The 18,281-nt window shown below is 41.1% G+C and overlaps 1 protein-coding gene across 4 annotated transcripts in view; it reads right to left on the reverse strand.

Moving 5' to 3' along the window:
• Nucleotides 1-1,114: 1,114 nt before the first annotated feature.
• Nucleotides 1,115-18,281, reverse strand: part of LG10H1orf159 (linkage group 10 C1orf159 homolog) — a 111,569-nt gene continuing 94,402 nt past the window's right edge. For all 4 annotated transcript variants that reach the window (XM_073603069.1, XM_073603066.1, XM_073603067.1 and 1 more), the window contains 3 exons: nucleotides 11,803-11,828; nucleotides 3,061-3,091; nucleotides 1,115-1,676 (listed from right to left, as the gene is read on the reverse strand). In XM_073603069.1, the coding sequence (XP_073459170.1) occupies nucleotides 1,579-1,676; nucleotides 3,061-3,091; nucleotides 11,803-11,828 (155 nt within the window). In that variant the 3' untranslated portion in view covers nucleotides 1,115-1,578. The remainder of the gene's footprint in view (nucleotides 1,677-3,060; nucleotides 3,092-11,802; nucleotides 11,829-18,281) is intronic.

Below are 18,281 nucleotides of genomic sequence, written 5' to 3' on the forward strand. Positions count from 1 at the left end.
TCCACAGCGAGGCATGGTTTAGTTCTGGGATTATTTAAGGGAGGTGAAGTAGCGCGCCGCCTGTGCCCCTGGAAGACGTGATGATGTCACGAAACGCGTAGGGCGGAGCCAGACGACGCGCTGACGTCACCCCCAAGCAAGTCGTATTCCAGCAGGACAGGTTTGTCCGAGCTCCGGAGGCCACGGAGCCGGACTTAAGGCTGTTTTATTCATCACGCTTTGTAAGTGTGCATTTTGTATTTTATTTTACTCAAATAAATCTTATCGGTTTTACACTATGTGAGCTCCTTCTATATTTTATGGTATCCTTGTCATAGGTTCGTTGGTGTGGCTGATGATGAGATGACCTCTGGTGGACACCGTTGGCAGTTCCCATTTCTGGCTTATAAAGATTTCTGCTTGCTGTGATCCTCTGTGGTGGGGGGTCATGGCTATCTGGTAAGGAGCAACCCCTTCCATTCCTGGTGGTGGACCATCCCTTGCTGTCACGGATTAACATCAATCATCACTTGGACTTTTGTTGTTTTTTTTGCTGGTGATTTGGATTCACTATGATATCTTATTGATGTTTCACCTGCTGGGACTTCTTTAGATCACTATCAAATGTTTTGCACATTATTTTAGTTTTATTCATAATTATTACATAAATCTCTTTTCACTGTAGATTTTACGTCAAGTTACACAGGCATTTGCGCAACCCCTTATTTTTTCCCACCTGATATTCTAAGCAAGTGGCTAAATAAGTACAGGAGAAAGGATGCAAATGCTAGTGCTAGAGCAAGCTAAAATCAGTAACAGCAGCTCCCATTTTTCTGCATCCCTTTTAAAAGAATCTATTTTAAAGAAACCGTTATGAGAAATATGTGGGGGTTTCTGACTTCAGACACCAATTTCCTGCATGCTTGTTCCAGTTGTACAGCATGACTGAAAAATATAGAAGCCAGACACAGCTAGGCAACTAGCATTCTCAGAAAGGAAGTCAACAATGCCATATTTCTCTCATGACAGGTTTACTTTAGGGAAATCACCAAATTCCAGGTCCAAATGTGTGTGAGAAATCTAAGTTTTTACAATGCAAACTAAAATGCTAAGCAAAGACGAAAAAAAAAAAAAATAAACAAAATTAAATTTATTAAAGCCATTGAAATCTATTAAAATACAAAACAAAATAAAAAATAGACAGCAGTGCTCATTTTACAAAGAAATGCATGAACAAAAATAGTCCAATGTTGACATTTTATGATTACATTACCAAAAACTGCATATTCTTCAGTCAATAATTGATCTGATAAACCAGCATAGTATTGCCATCCTTCTAAGGAACGGACACAAAATTGCACGGTAAAATTGCACAGTAAAATTGCAGATAATTGTCGTCCCCCCCCCCCCCCCCCACATTCCCAAAATGTGCCATTTATTCTTGTGCAGGCAAAGATCTATATCAGATCCTTCAGCCATTTGTTTACTTCATATTTCTGATTTTCACAGTTTCTGCGGCTAGGCCGATTGTTCTGATCCCAAGTGCTCTCGAGGTGTCAGTACATTCCAGATCCTTCCATCTTGATATCCTGGAGAAGGCTAGACGTTGCTTACTTGAGTATCCTCTGATGAAGTAAGTAGCACTGGTGCAGACGATTTGTGCGTCCTTTCTCGTCTAACATATCTTGGCTTACGACCTGAAACAAACAAACAGAAAAAAAAAAAAAGACAGTAGAACATATATGGGAGCACAGACTGACGTTTGCTTGTTGCTGGTTTCATTTGTTTTGCCAAATATATTAACTGGTTCCAACTCCCTTTTCCACTCAATGTAAAACTGAGTATTTGCTGGAGTTCCAACTTAAAGTGCATGTATAGTCAAAACTTTTGAGGTCTGGATAGAGTTGGGAAGGGTCAGAACCCACATCAAGTTTTGCCATCAATATCTTCGCAGGAGAGCTTCTTTTTTCCATTTATCCTGTTGCCATTAACACCAGGACAGAAAGTCAAATCAAACCAAAATGTTATAATTGTCACTAAAACAGGAAAGGAGGGTAAAATTGTTTACATAAATGTATGACTCAGAGGGTTGGCCGTGTCATTGCCAGCATCCCTTGTAATTTTTAGAACTAGATGTGTACCTCAAAATGGGATTTTAAGGGCAATGCAGAAATTGGCAGTGTTGAATTATAGTTAAAAAGAAGTTTATTGATACAAAAACGAATAGGATATACATGAACATACACATTGATCTAGTTAAGAATAATTATAAAAACATCAGATATATGGAAACATATGATGCATCCTACTGCTAGTTACAAGTTTCCAACGCGTTTCAACTTATTGTAAGGGTAAAGTCTTCCTCAGGGAGGGACTGCATCACATTATTTGCATTTAACTGTGAAAAATCGCTTTCCCAGTGCTGGCAGGGGTCCTAAATGCAAATAATGTGATGCAGTCCCTCCCTGAGGAAGACTTTATCCTTACAATAAGTTGAAACGCGTTGGAAATCTGCTATCAGGACGCCATCACACCTATTGGGGGTGGTACTTGTAACTAGCAGTAGGATGCATCATATGTTTCCATATATCTGATGTTTTTATAATTATTCTTAACTAGATCAATGTGTATGTTCATGTATATCCTATTCGTTTTTGTATCAATAAACTTTTTTAACTATAATTCAACACTGCCAATTTCTGCATTGCCCTTAAAATCCCATTTTGAGGAGGGTAAAATTTCCCCAGGGGGGCAAATCTAACCAGTGGTCACCTGCTCTTTGACAACTGTCTAAAAGTGTAATTCTTCTAAATTTGTAAAGATTTCCTAATTTCCTGCTGCATTTCTGGAACAGGAAGTGAAATGTACCCCCCTCCCAATCAGAAAACAGGAAATCTATACATTTGAGAGGTGTTAGACCTTCCCCACTTTACCCTTCTCTATCCAAAACTAAAGAAAATTGTGTTATGTGACAACGTGCACAACATCCATTCATTGTGAAATCTTTGGTATTAAGATCTCATGCATCCATAACAAAACATCAGTTCATGTGGTTGATTGAACATGCAAGTTTAAAGTTACCTGTAAAGCTTGGATTTGGAATCATTGATGCCTAAAAAGGAAAAAAAAAAAAAAAAAAAAAAAAGAAAAGCACAATAATTATGAATAAGACCTAGCCCATTTAGAAAATCCCTATACTGTCTAGATTTTTTTTTTTTTTGGAGTGGAAGGATCAGTTTAGAGTTTAGAGAAATGCCTTATAAATTAAAAACAAAAAAAGGGCCTGATACTGTGCGACTAGGGCAACCAAATGGAAATGTCTGAAGGTTCCCCAAAGGATTAGACATTTGGATGTTCTAGCCTGATGTGTCACTACACTTAAAGTGACCTTTTTTACTAACTTTTCTGTGAGTCACAAATGAGTATTCAGTATCTCTAACCAAAAATTTCATTTAGGTATTGCATAGTGTAGATTTTATTATTATCAGTGCTGACTGTAGCCCAGGCAGAAGCCCAAATTATGGGCATTTCATCCTGCTGCCACACCGACTCTGAACTAGCTGGTGGCTGTGGAGCTTGTAGCCTTTTTTTTTTATTACAGAGGAGATGACTACAGTAGTAGCTGGCTGCTTGTGTTGTGGGACTGGCAGCAGCTGGGGGGCAGCACTGGTCATTCATATAAAAAAAAAAAATTGACAACAGCATGTGCCAGCAGCTACTATACTAGTCTATCTCTGGCATCTAGTAGTTTCTGGCATGTGCTGTTGGCACTGCTCCCCAACCACTGTTATTCACACAACACAAATTGCCAGCTGCTACTATAATTAATTCCTCCAGAACTAGCTGGAGGCTGCAGATTTCAGCCTCAGTCTTTTAACACTAACCGAAGGAGCATAGCTGCAGAATAGAGAGGGGAATGTGGGAGATTGCAGGATCAGCCTTTTATAAGTACAAACAGAGCAAAGGAAGCACAGGAATGTGTGGCAAGAAGGGCACAGATATTCTGTCTGCAGCTTTCAGGGGAGACTGGGCTGTGCCGGCTCTGTTCAGTTCCTGTATCGTCCTCTCTTCTCTGTGCAGTCAGAAGCCCATCTCTACTGTCCAGCATTGTTGGATAGCAGTGGCAGGGGCTACCTATCAGGCAATGCCATTTAGGAATCACAGCACTAATTTTTATGGTGACAAGTGCTATGTACACAGTACCCCCAGGGAATGCAACACACCTCATTAATCTCTAGTGAGACTTCTTTAAGTTGTCCCCACTGGAATATGTCCCTTTATTACTCCAACTTAAAACATTTGGATTTCCATCACTTTCTGCGAAAGTTAAAATAGTCAAATCTCCCCAGATTCTACAAATCTGAAAGAGCTTCTACCCTTTCCACTGAACGGTGCCTGAAATAAATGCATTCTGGGATAATTTATCCCAAAAAAATTGTAATTATTGGTTTAAGTGCCCTGTCAACGTATTTAAAGTGATTATGCTGAAAAAGAGGCTAAGGAGGACAGGCATGACTACGCAAATTCTGATAGCTTTTAGTTCATGTTGGATAAGCAGATCTACTAGTTAACATTTCCTTGGAAGCACTGTTGGGCTAAATGTGAACAACCTTAGATAGGTTACATGCTCTAATATGGAGCCTTTGTTTTATTCATCCCAACTCACTTAAACACCTTCACTATTGGAAGAACCAAGGGTATTACCAACGTTTTGTTTTCTTCTTGGCAGCTTGTTATGTACCACAAAATAATAGGTGCTTCTGAATAGTGAACACTTTTGTACCAACACATAGATCAGAAGACCACACAAAAGCTGGCGAGGAGCTGCGCAGTTCACAAAACATTACTCCATTTTTTTATTCTTTTATGCAAAAAAAGCTTGGGTCTTGGATGATGGAAAGATCGGCTTCTTTCCATTTCAAACTTTGAAAAGATCTTTCTTATAAACAAATCTAAAAAAAAAAAAAAAAAAAAAAAGGAGGAGGAGGGCATGAATGAATGAAGCACACGGCTATGTGGTGATGAAAAAAACGAAACAAAAAAAAAAAAAAAAAAAAAAAAAAAAAAGATATATAATATCATGTTTTTTGGTACATATACACGTTGAGTCATAGCAAAATACAGTGAATAGTATTGCTCATTAGTATCACCTGGCACATAACATACACATCGCTGCACCACCTTGGCGTGGGTGGTGTTCGTTGGTAACCTAGACCTCTCTAATATAAAAAAGTCAATAATGAATCATGATTGCAAAAGCAAGTATGATCAGATGGTAGTGATAGCGTAGCATCGAAAAAAGGCTCTCTGCATTCCGTGGGTTCTTTCCACTCATCAGGAGCCGATGCAGGGCACATGTATCTGCAAAAAATTGCTTAATATATATTTTTTTTATATTATTTGGTGTTTGATGCAAAGAAAGAGGGGAAGGAAAAAGGAGAGGGGGAGAACCCCCCCTGGTTACTCACAAGTCAGCTATAGGTTTCAAATGGAGTGCTGAGAGCCGAAGACATAATGGGGGATTCATCTCCGGGATCTGTGGCAGTGACCAGCGGCACAAAGACAACACAAGCAGTAATGGATAGACTACCATGAGAGTGGGGTCTCCATAGGAAATCAAAAGTGATGCAGTGTGTGTCACAAAGGACACTCTGTGGAGAGTAATGCAATATATATCAATATAAATAGTGCATGTCTAATGATATAATGAGGACTAAAGCCCAAAAGCATGGTGTCAGTAAAAGTGAACCCAGGAATCAAAGTAGATAAGATATAAATAAAAACATGTACCTGTAGCTCTCAAAGAAATAAGTGGTAGGAAAAAAAACACCAAGAAAAAACAGTGAAACAAAAAACAACAAAAATAAACAATGTAGCCAAGTGATACCTGAATCCTAGGTGAGGGAGCATGATCCAAACAAGTGTGTTGTGTAACCAGCAAAGCAAGAAACAGAAAGTGAGTTATCAACCTGGAAGTGATATTTATGGTGGGGTCATGCCACGCTGGTGTACTCAGAGGGTGGTGGGGTACCCGAGTGGCAATTGTGGCTTGGCCCTCAACGCCAAGGATTACCCCCCCAAAATAGTATGCAGATGACAAAACAGTGCGCAGGCAGCAGGCGCCACAAGGCGTGGTGTCCATGCACATAGAGTGCCCACCAGCCCCCCACGCAAAAATGAAATGGAGGGGGAGAGGAAGGCACCAGGTGGGTATTGCAGCTCTTGGAAATGTACCATGCACAGTCCCATGCATTAGCAGGTTCCTTGCACCCGCCCCCCTTTGGCAGAGGGGTGGCCACTTGGCAAGTTGTGGGGGTTGGTAGATCTATCCAATACATGTTTTTGACATAAATAGCCAACACCACTTAGGTGAAAAGGAATGGCTGTCCTTTCCATATGAGACTGGATACTGGAGGCATTGGGGTTTTCATAAATTTCTGGGAGCTGTGATACGCACCTGGTGCCTTCCTCTCCCTCTCGGTTTCATTTTTGCGTGGGGGGACTGGTGGGCACTCGATGTGCATCAACCCCACTCGTGGCGTCTGCCGCTGGCGCGCTGTTTTGTCATCTGCATACTATATATATGATGTGAATGCACCTTAAATAATAACATATGGAGGGGGGGGGGCGACATCCTTGGCGTCAAGTGCAGAGCGCTGACGCAGCCCCCCCCCCGCCAAGTATGCCAGCGTGGCGTTAGGGAGTGGCTCAGTGGCATGACCCCACCATAAATATCACTTCCAGGTTGAGCACTCACTTCCTGTTTCTTGCTTTGCTGGTTACAAACACACTTGTTTGGCTCATGCTCTCTCACCTAGGATTCAGGTATCACTTGGGTATATTGTTCATTTTGGCTGTTTTGTTTCACTGTTTTTCTCTGTGTTTTTATTCCTTTGGTGAGAGCTACATGTAATTAATTATTATCTACCTTGATTCCTCACCTGGGCTCACTTTTACTGACACTATGCTTTGGCCTTTAGTCCTCACTATATCATTAGACATGCACTAGTTACATTGATATAGATTTTGTTACTCTACTTTGCAATACAAACTGCATCACTTTTAATTTCCAATGGAGACCCCACTCTCATGGCAGTCTATTCATTACTACTTGTGTTGTCTTTGTGCCACTGGCCACTACCACAGCTCCCGGAGATGAATCCCCCAAGTCTTCGGTTCTCAGCACTCCGTTTGAAACCTATAATAAATTTAATGCGCACTGCGCTTAGGAAACTAATATTAAGTGAAATATGTGCTGCTACTGAAAATAATCATAAATCAACCATCAGGTGAAAATATTAATAAATGCAAAAACATATACATATATATATATACACATACATACATACATACATATATATATATATACATATATATATATATATATATATATATATATATACACATACACACACACACACACATAATATATATATATATATATATATATATATATATATATATATATATATATATATATATATATATATATATATATATATATATATAATAATAATCTTTCCACAGTAGCGCACAAAAAATATTCAGACTGAAATACAAGTGTATGTGAATGTCTATAAACAAGTGAATCGTGAAAAATATATATAAAATCAAATTCCACACATGTAAAATAGCAGTCATTTTGAAAAGTACAGAAAAATATATGTGAATATACACCAATGTCCTCCACCAGAGATGAATAGGGGATCACCCCCCTTAAGAAAAGTGCTCACCGAATGCTGTTGCCATTCACTTTCATGTTTGGCAAAATAAGCTCAGAATATATTGAAGAATCTCTTTCAAATGCCACACTTCATTCAGATGACTGGCTATACACTCCACATATAGGGAATCAAAATAGAGATGGAAGCCTCCAATAGTGTAAAATCACTTAGGATAACGGATGTATTTAAAATATATATTGCACGTACGTCAATTTAAATTCAAATCAGCTTTTGTTACATGTTACAAGCCAGGAGGCCCTGCGCTGCGTTCTCACCACTCCACTCGCTAGACGTCAGATCGCCATCCCAGACTCCGCATACAATTGCCGTGTAGCCACGCCCCGATGCATTTCGTCACAGGGGGTGGTGACACGGCAACCAAGCTCAAATACCCTCCTCCTTCAAGGAACATGTGTTAGTGTGCACAAATTACTCCTACTAAATTGCACAATTGATCAGAGTCTCCTGTATTCTCACTCAGCATGGACAGCTACTACGTGAAAACTATCAGACATGCCGCAGCTTCATCTGTGTGTGCAATTAACCCCATCCCAACCAAATATGGTTTAAATGGGGAAATTACACTTTACATCTAATGCATCTAATGAGCAAAATCATAATGCAGTGTAAATTACAATAAGCTGACCCATTCTACAGCGAGTGTTAGAAAATCACAAATGAATGTCAGCGCCACCATCCCTTCGAGACTTGGCTACTTCATCCATACGTGCAATTAACCCCTTACTCACGGGATACTAATTGCCTAACCACACTGAACTCTATTTAATAGGTTCTAACACCAAATGTTTTTTGAAAGGAGGAGCAATATCAGTGCTTTTGCAAAAATGTTAATGTTAAAATAGCATATAACCAAAACCTTAATGGAATAGCTAATATAAAATACATAGAAATAAGTACATACTTAAAAATGTAGATATAGGGACCTTCACAACCACAAAATAAATATTAACAATCAATTACTAATGAAACAATTTAAGTCTAGATCAATATTTAACCCATCAGGACTCATCGTCCGCAATAAATGGATCCATTTGATTTCTCTCTTGGATAAATCTCTCACCCCATTTGATCCTCTCCAGGCATTTATTTGTGATTTTGTAACACTCACTGTAGAATGGGTCAGCTTATTGTAATTTACACTGCATTATTTTAATCATTAGATTAATTCGATGTAAAGTGGAATTTCCTCCTTGAATCTGTATTTGGTTTGGATGGGGTTAATTGTACACACAGATGAAGCTGCGACATGTCTGAACGGAGTTTTCACCTAGAAGCTGTCCGCACTTACAGATCGTATGAGTAGACTGATAAATAGTGCAATTTAGTAGGAGTAATTTGTGCTAGGACGAGGGTATTTGAACTTGGTTGCCGTGCCGTGTCGCCACCCCCGTAACAAAGTCGGAAGTGATGAAACGCGTCGGACGTGGCTACATGACAACTATATGCCAAGTCTGGGATGGCGATCAGACGTGTAGTGAGTGAAGGAGTGATGAGAACGCAGCGCAGAACCTCCTGGCTTGTAACATGTAACAAAAGCTGATTATAATTTGGAATTGAAGTACGTGCAATATAGAATTTTAAATACATTTGTTACCCTAAGTGATTTTACACTATTGGAGGCTTCCATCTCTATTTTGATTCCATATATGTGGAGTTTATAGCCAGTCATCTGAACGAAGTGTGGCATTTGAAAGATTCAATATATTCTGAGGATATTTTGCTAAGTGAATGGCAGCAGCATGCGGTGAGTGCTTTTCTTAAGACGGTTGATCCCCTATTCATCACTGGTGGAAGCTATCGTGTATATTCACATATATATTTCTGCAATTTTCTGAACTCTTCAAAAGGACTGCTATTTTACATGTGTGGAATTGGATTTTATAAATATTTTTCACGATTCACTTATTTAGACAGATATTTACATAATTTATTTGAATATCATTTGTATTTCAGTCTAAACATTTTTTGAGCGCTACTGTGGTAAAATTATATAGATGTTTTTGCATTTATTGATTTTTTTCACCTGATGGTCAATTTGAAACCTATAGCTGACTTGTGAGTAACCAAGGGATTCTCCCCCTCCCCTTTTCCGTCCCCTCTCTTTCTTTGCATTAAATACCAGATTACATATATATGCAATTTTTTGCAGATACAAGTATATGTACCCTGCATTGGCTCCTGGTGAGTGGATAGAACCCACGAAAACGCATTAAGCCTTTTTTTGATGCTATGCTATCACTACCATCTGATCATACTTGCTTTTACAATCATGATTCATTATTGACTTTTTTTTTATATTAGAGAGGTCTAGGTCACCAACTAACACCACCCACACCACGGTGGAGCAGCGATATTTATGTTATGTACCATGTGCTACTAATGAGCAATACTATTTATTCACTGTATTTTGTTATGACTCAACATGTGCATATGTACCAATAAACATATTATATACTGCATTTATCGGCGTATAACACGCACTTTTTTTCCTCTTAAAATCAGGGGGAAAATTGGATCCCCACTGTCTGTGAGCCGAAAAAGAGCAAGCAGAGTGCTCGGCTCCGCTCGCAGTGAGGCCTTCCTGCTGTCTCAGAGAGGATGAGGAGCGAGCGCTGCCGAAAAAGATCGAGCCGAGTGTACTGTGTACTCGGCTCGGCTCGCAGTCCCGCCCAGTCCCGCCATTGGACCTGTGTTATGTCAATCATAGGACCTGGGCGGGACTGCGAGCCGAGCCGAGTACAGCAGAGTACACAGGCTCTGTCTATCTTGGCGGCGGCAAATTTAAACAATTACATACTGCAAATGGCACTGGGCAAGGCTGCAAACGGCACTGGGCAAGGCTGCAAATGGACAATGATCATTCTGCAATGATGGACAAGGCTGCAGATGGACACTAATAAGGCTGCATTGATGGGTATTTAAACGCAAGTTTTTTCCTTAAACTTCCCTCCTAAAAGTTTTTTTTCCTTAAAATAACCTCCTAAACTTGGGGTGCGCGTTATACGCCGGCGCGTGTTATACGCCGATAAATACGGTATCTATTTTTTTATCACCTTATAGCCGTGTGCTTCATTTAAAGTCCCAAATTTCCCCTCTTTTTTATTTGTACCATGGATGGAGGCATATGACACTACCCAGTCACTGCCCCATTTTAAAACCCACCTACCCCCCCCCTCAATGATCTTATAAACAAGGCCTTACCCCTGTATAAAATGACAATCTTCTACAGGTTGTCTGAAGAAATTCAACAAAATGTGGTCAGGGTCGTTGGTTTGAATCCAAACAACGGCACTACCTGCCTGGAGTTTGCATGTTCTCCCTGTGCCTGTCTGGGTTTCCTCCGGGTACTCTGGTTTCCTCCCATACTCAAAAGACATGCTGGTAGGTTAATTGGCACCTGTATAAATTGGCCCTAGCATATGTATGAATGTGAGTTAGGGACCTTACATTGTAAGCTCCTTGAGGGGAGGGGGCCGATGGGAATCAATAATAAAATTGTAAAGTGCTGCGTAAAATTGACAGTGCTATATAAGTACCTGCAATAAATAAAACAAACACCTAACTGATTGTATTTATGAGTGAACGCTCATGTCACGTGCTATGGAGGTCCCTTTACTCAGAACTTATTGGAGTCCATACCTATTTGCTTATACGTCAATTGGCACCACATACATGGGATTTCTTATATGTCTGCTTGTCACCAGGCTATGTTCTTTATCTGTCCCTTTCCTTTTTCTTCATTGGACGTACAAGGTGCATTACCTGCACTGGTTATTTTTTTAATACATTGTACTGTGGACTGAAGATTTCTTGTCCCTTTACACTATACACATGACTGTGTATATTTGTGCTTTTTCTTGTTATATAACTAAGAAAATAGTAATCTAAAAAAAATGTAAGCAGTTCCAGCGACACGAGTCAAGGCATTTCTAACCATGGCATGGTTGTGAAGTTTTCACCTGAATAAGGGGTCTCTGTGTCATGACGTTGTGCCTTACTTAATAAGTCTGTTACATTGCTTGGAAATTTACACTCTTATAATAAAGTTAAGTACTGCACAAGAGTAACAAAGACTTACCATTTCACTGGGCTGCAAGATGGATGCTACATGGGAAATAAATGACAGCCTTTAGTACAAGTGAGCTGTTGGTGAATATATGTGTAGAGAGAGGATTATTAAAAGGAAGAGGGAGGAAGAAAGAAGAAAGAAGAAAGAAGAAAGAAGAAAGAAGAAAGAAGAAAGAAAACGCACACAATTTCTCCTCATAGGTCTTTAGAAAGCCGGTACACCTAGCAGAACAATTGGTTTCCTTTGTTTGACTCTAGAATGCAAATATTTACCAATTTCAGTGAACACTTCCTTACCAACATGTTTAAACTATGTTTCATACTAACAAACATTGTGCAATGTGTTGTGAAGCTCTAAAACAAAAAAAACAAAAAAGTGTAATATGAAACATGTTACTGTTTAGCTTTCATTTATCAGACAATAAAAATGTGTCATTCTAGTTGTCAGGCCTATTTTGGTCCTGAATATTTTGCCATTACTTTTGGTATATAATAAAGCAGAGAAATCTTGTTAGCTGCAGGTAAACCCATGTATACCATAAACACAACATTTAGGTATGGTTAGGTATGACAGGTTGACAACAGTTTGTTTATGGATGCAAGGACGTCTGGCAACATTTTCCAAGAACCGATCTGTAATTTGACAGTATTTGGACACTCAGCCGTTTAACATGATGTTAAATGAAAGGCTTTACAGGCTGGAAAATAGGGTTGCAGTCACAATACCGCTTAATCTTTGTTTACACTGGTAGAGAAATCCTCCTATTAACCCAGCTTCGTAAAGTCCACAATAAAGATCCTGGTAATTTTTACAGTGAGGGCTTGGAAAATGGAAACCCCCCACTGTCATAACACATGAGAAATTTGCCAGTATACTTAAATTTAACCACTTGCTAGCCACACGCTGTAGTTTTACTGCTACAGTGCGGGCTGGCTGCGCAGAATCACATACAGTATCTCACAAAAGTGAGTACACCCCTCACATTTTTTTATTATATCCAGGGCTTTTTTTCCTCAGAGAATAGGTGCTGGAACTCCCACCTACTGAGTCACTTCTTGTCTCTGCCCCGCCCCTACCCGCCTCTGAGCAACATCTCTTGGTTCCACCCCTTACCCACCTCCTAGCACCATCTCATTTAGAGAATACAGAGCCAATTATGATTATGGCATGCTATGCTAAAGTAATTTGTATGGAAATTGGTAACAACAAGAAAAGCGGTACAATAGATCCCCTGCAGCCAGCAGCAATACACCCCCCAGCAACAATAGACCCCCCCAGCAACATAGGACCCCTGCAACAAAATATCATCCCAGCAACAATAGAGCCCCGGCAGCAAGGCCAGATCTCCCAGCGGCCAGCATCCAGAAACAATAGACCCCTCCTTTAACAGTAGGTCCCTTACAGCAGCAGTTGATCCCCCCAGCAACATAACCTCTCCCAGCAACAATAGATCCCCCACCAGCAACAATAGACCTCCCCAGCAACAATAGGCCACCACACAAAAACAGATCCCCTCCAGCAAAAGTAGATCTTCCAGCAGCCAGCATCAGTAGACCCTCCAGCACACCCCAGCACCCCTTGCCATTAGATGCATTCAGTGCTGGAGGTGCCGGAACTGCATTCCCCCACGTTCCCGCTGATAAAAAGCCCTGATTATATCTTTTCATGTGACAACACTGAAGAAATGACACTGCTACAATGTAAAGTAGTGAGTGTACAGCTTGTATAACAGTGTAAATTTGCTGTTCCCTCAAAATAACTCAACACACAGCCATTAATGTCTAAACCGCTGGCAACAAAAGTGAGTACACCCCTAAGTGAAAATGTCCAAATTGGGCCCAAAGTGTCAATATTTTGTGTGGCCACCATTATTTTCCTGCACTGCCAAAACCGTCTTGGACATGGAGTTCATCAGAGCAGGGTCCCACTGGAGTCATCTTCCACTCATCCATGATGACATCACGGAGCTGGTGGATGTAAGAGACGTTGCGCTCCTCCACCTTCTGTTTGAGGATGCCCCACAGATGCTCAATAGGGTTTAGGTCTGGAGGCATGCTTGGCCAGTCCATCACCTTTACCCTCAGCTTCTTTAGCAAGGCAGTGGTCGACTTGGAGGTGTGTTTGGGGTCGTTATGTTGGAAAACTGCCCTGCGGCCCAGTCTCCGAAGGGAGGGGATCCTGCTCTGCTTCAGTATGTCACAGTACATGTTGGCATTCATGGTTCCAACTGTAGCTCCACAGTACAGACAGCACACATACAGCCCCAGACCATGACACTCCAACCACCATGCTTGAATATAGGCAAAATACACTCGTCTTTGTACTCCTCACCTGGACGTCGCCACACACGCTTGACATGAACCAAATAAGTTTATCTTGGTCTCATCAGACCACAGGACATGGTTCTAGTAATCCATGACCTTGATCTGCTGGTCTTCAGCAAACTGCTGGCTTTCTTGTACATCATCTTTAGAAGAGGCTTCCTTCTGGGACGACAGCCATGCAGACCAATTTGATGCAGTGTGTGGCGTGCGGTCTGAGCACTGGCAGGCTGACCCCCACCCCTTCAACCTCTGCAGCAATGCTGGCAGCACTTATACATCTATTTCCCAAAGACAACCTCTGGATATGAGGCTAAACACGTGCACTCAACTTCTTTGGTCGACCATGCCAAGACCTGTCCTGAGTGGAACCTGTCCTGGTAAACCACTGTATGGTCTTTACCACCATACTGCAGCTCAGTTTCAGGGTCTTGGCAATCTTCTTATAGCCCAAGTCATCTTTATGTAGATCAACAATTCTTTTCAGATCCTCAGAGAGTTCTTTGCCATGAGGTGCCATGTTGAACTTCCAGTGACCAATATGAGAGAGAGTAATAACACCAAATTTAACACACCTGAGACCTTGTAACACTAACGAGTCGCATGACATTGGGGAGAGAAAATGGCTAATTGGGCCCAATTTGGACATTTTCTCTTAGGGGTGGACTCACTTTTGTTGCCAATGGTTTAGACATTAATGCCTGTGTGTTGAGGTATTTTGAGGGGATAGCAAATTTACACCTTCATACAAACTGTACACTCACTATCTTGTAGCAAAGTGTCATTTCTTCAGTGTTGTCACGTGAAAAGATAATTAAATATTTACAAAAATGTGAGGGGTGGATATAAAAAGTCTACACATCCCTGTTAAAATGTCAGGTTTCTGTGATGTAAAGAAATTGAGACAAAGATAAATAATTTCAGAACTTTTTCCACCATTAATGTTACCTATAAACTGTACAACTCAATTGAAAAACAAACTGAAATCTTTTAGGGGGAAGAGTAAAAAATAAAATAAATGTGGTTGCAGAAGTGTGCACACCCTCTTATAACTGGGTATGTAGCTGTGTTCAGAATTAGGCAATCACATTCAAACTCATTTTAAATAGGAGTCAGTACACACCTGCCATCATTTAACCACTTGCAGACCGCCCGCCGACATTATACGGTAGTACTTTGAATAGGAATATCGTTCTGACAGCAGCTATCTGCCATAACCCCGGTATCCTCTTCTTCAGCGAGCGCTCCTCTTTCAGATAAAAGTGGTCTCTGCAGCAGATTCGCCACAAAATCAGTTATTGGCAGCGGGAGAGGGCCCCCCTGCCACGCTACGGTGCCCTCCGCCACTTACAGAAAGCGCCGGGGGGCAATCGGATCCCGTGTCCTCTGTGGTATCCGCCCATAGCTCTTAAAGCACAGGTGTCAAGCACAAGGCCCGCGGGCCGAAACCGGCCCTCCAGGCCATTTCATGTGGCCCTCGCACCTCCCCTGCAGCTGCAGGAGAGCTCCAGCCCTCCTCTGGTCCTCCTCCAGACCCCTACTTTCTGCTTTCAAGCAATGCATCCAGCTTCTTCCCAGCAGCAGCATAAGGAAAGGGGGTGCACTGTGATGTTAGGGAGAGTAGGGGACACAACTTCTGATGGTGGGGTGGCTCTTGACATCTAATGTAAGGGGAGGGGATGCGCTGGACATCTAATCTTACAGATACAACCGGTCCTTTTGAGGACAATCATAATGCTGATGCGGCCCACGATGAAATTAAATTTGACACCCTTGTCTTAAAGCAAAATTCTTTTTTTCAAACAACTTTTTATTTTAATTTTATTTTTTTGCATTTTAGTGAAAATATGAGATCTTTTTGACCCCAAATCTCATTTTTAAGAGGTCCTGTCATTTTTTTCAATTACAAGGGATGTTTACATTCCTTGTAATAGGAATAAAAGTGACAATTTAAAAAAAAAAAAAAAAATTTTAACCACTTGCTTACTGGGCACTTAAACCCCCCTCCTATCCAGACCAATTTTCAGCTTTCAGCGCTGACGCACTTTGAATGACAATTGCGCGGTCATACAACACTGTACCCAAATTAAATGTTTATCATTTTGTTCCCACAAATAGAGCTTTCTTTTGGTGGTGTTTGGTCACCTTTGCGGTTTTTATTTTTTGTTAAAAAAATGTAAAAAGACAGAATTAAAAAAAAAAAATTTTTTTTTTATATAATTTTGTTATAAAATTTTAAAAAAGGTAATTTTTCTCCTTCATTGATGTACGCTGATGAGGCGGCACTGATGGACACCGATAGGTGGCAGTGATGGGCACTGATGGGTGGCAATAATGGGCACTGATCTGTTACACTGATTGGCACCACTGGTGGGCATTGATAGGTGGCACTGGCAGGGGGTACTGGTGGCACATGAGGCATTATTGCCTCTTACTGTTTGGGACCGATGTCCCTTGCTGATGAGCCGGTGATCGGCTTTTTTCTGACAGTGAGGAGAAAAAAAAAAAAAATGATCACAGAGCTTTTGTTTTGATCATGTGATCAGCTGTCATTGGCTGACAGCTGATCACATGGTAAGGGGCCAGGACCGGCCCCTTACTCAGATCGGTGATCACCAAAGTCTCAGTGACTCGGTGATCACAGCGCACTCCACGCGCGCCCTGCAGGGTGCGTGCACAGGGGAGGCCATCATATGAGGGCCTCCCAGGAATTCAGGTCCGCGCTGTAGTCGTCATTCGGCTATAGCGCGAATGTCAACTGGTTAAAACGCGCCCCGTCCCACCGAGCTCACGTGCAGAAGCGAACGCATACGCGAGTCGCGCCCGCATATGAAAACAGTGTTCTAACTCCACATGTGAGGTATCGCCGCGATCGTTCGAGCAAGAGCAATAATTCTAGCCCTAGACCTCCTCTAACTCAAAACATGGAACCTGTAGAATTTTTTAAACATCGCATATGGAGATTAAGGGTAAACGTTTGTCACCATTCCACGAGTGGGCACAATTTTGAAGCGAGACATGTTGGGTATCAATTTACTCGGCATAATATCTTTCACAATATAAAAAAAAATTGGGCAAACTTTACTGTTGTCTTATTTTTTAATTAAAAAAAAGTGTATCCCCCCCCCCCCCCCCCAAAAAAAGCGCGCTTTTAAGACCGCTGCGCAAATACAGTGTGACAAAGTATTGCAACAACCGCCATTTTATTCTCCAGGGTGTTACAAAAAAAAAAATTAATATCAATCTCTCTCTCTAGATCTATCTATTTTACAAAACCTAAAGTCCCTTAAACATTTCTAAAAAAAAAAAAGGGGGGGGGGGATTGGGTGAAGGGGGTAATCTATCCCTTCTTTCTCTTGAAAATGTGGAAGATGGTTGGGAGAACCTTAGAACTGCATGTATGTTTTGAGGGCAGGGAATATTATGTGATTTATATACTTTAGGAATGTCATGTATATCGTGATCTTTGAATGTCATTGTAACGAGCCCCTTTGCTCGCTCGGTTCCACTCTCCCGACACTCCTCTGCAGCTATTGAATCAGACTGCAACGTCTGATGGTTTGGTCGTCCAATGTTCCGGGATTAGAACTACAGCTCTGTGCCGTTCTAGTCCAGTTGTGATAGCTCAGAACAAACACCAGGCAGGCTGTATGCAAGTTCAAACAGGAATCTCTTTTATTGCAAAATACAGGCTTTTATACACTCAAAGTGGAGGTGCAGACCTCCTGCTCATATTACTCTATCAATACAGCTGTAACCTAATTAACCTAATTAACATGACCTAATTAACTAATCCCTTTAGACAGCCTAGATGACTCAGACATGACCATTAGGCCAGACTGGCCATCTTGTAGTTCAGAAAATCCAATCAACATTATCACAATCAACATAGACTCTTCTTCACACAATAGCAGAGTTAATTAACACAAATAACAATGGGGATCTAATGACTCTTAGATCCCATAGTATAGACTTATTTACAATACACATTTTAGCAGACAATAGACAGACAGGTGTTGGAATTTACATCAGCATCTCCTAACAGTATCTGTCCCAGCATTATGAATCAGCCACTATTCCAATATGGCAAATCCAGGGTTCCCAGAGTCTGTGTCCTGGGGGACCAGGACCCGAATCCACAGTAATACCACCTCAAGGGTTCCCAGG

This window comes from Aquarana catesbeiana, linkage group LG10, assembly GCF_042186555.1.
Source record: "Aquarana catesbeiana isolate 2022-GZ linkage group LG10, ASM4218655v1, whole genome shotgun sequence".
NCBI lineage: Eukaryota > Metazoa > Chordata > Amphibia > Anura > Ranidae > Aquarana > Aquarana catesbeiana.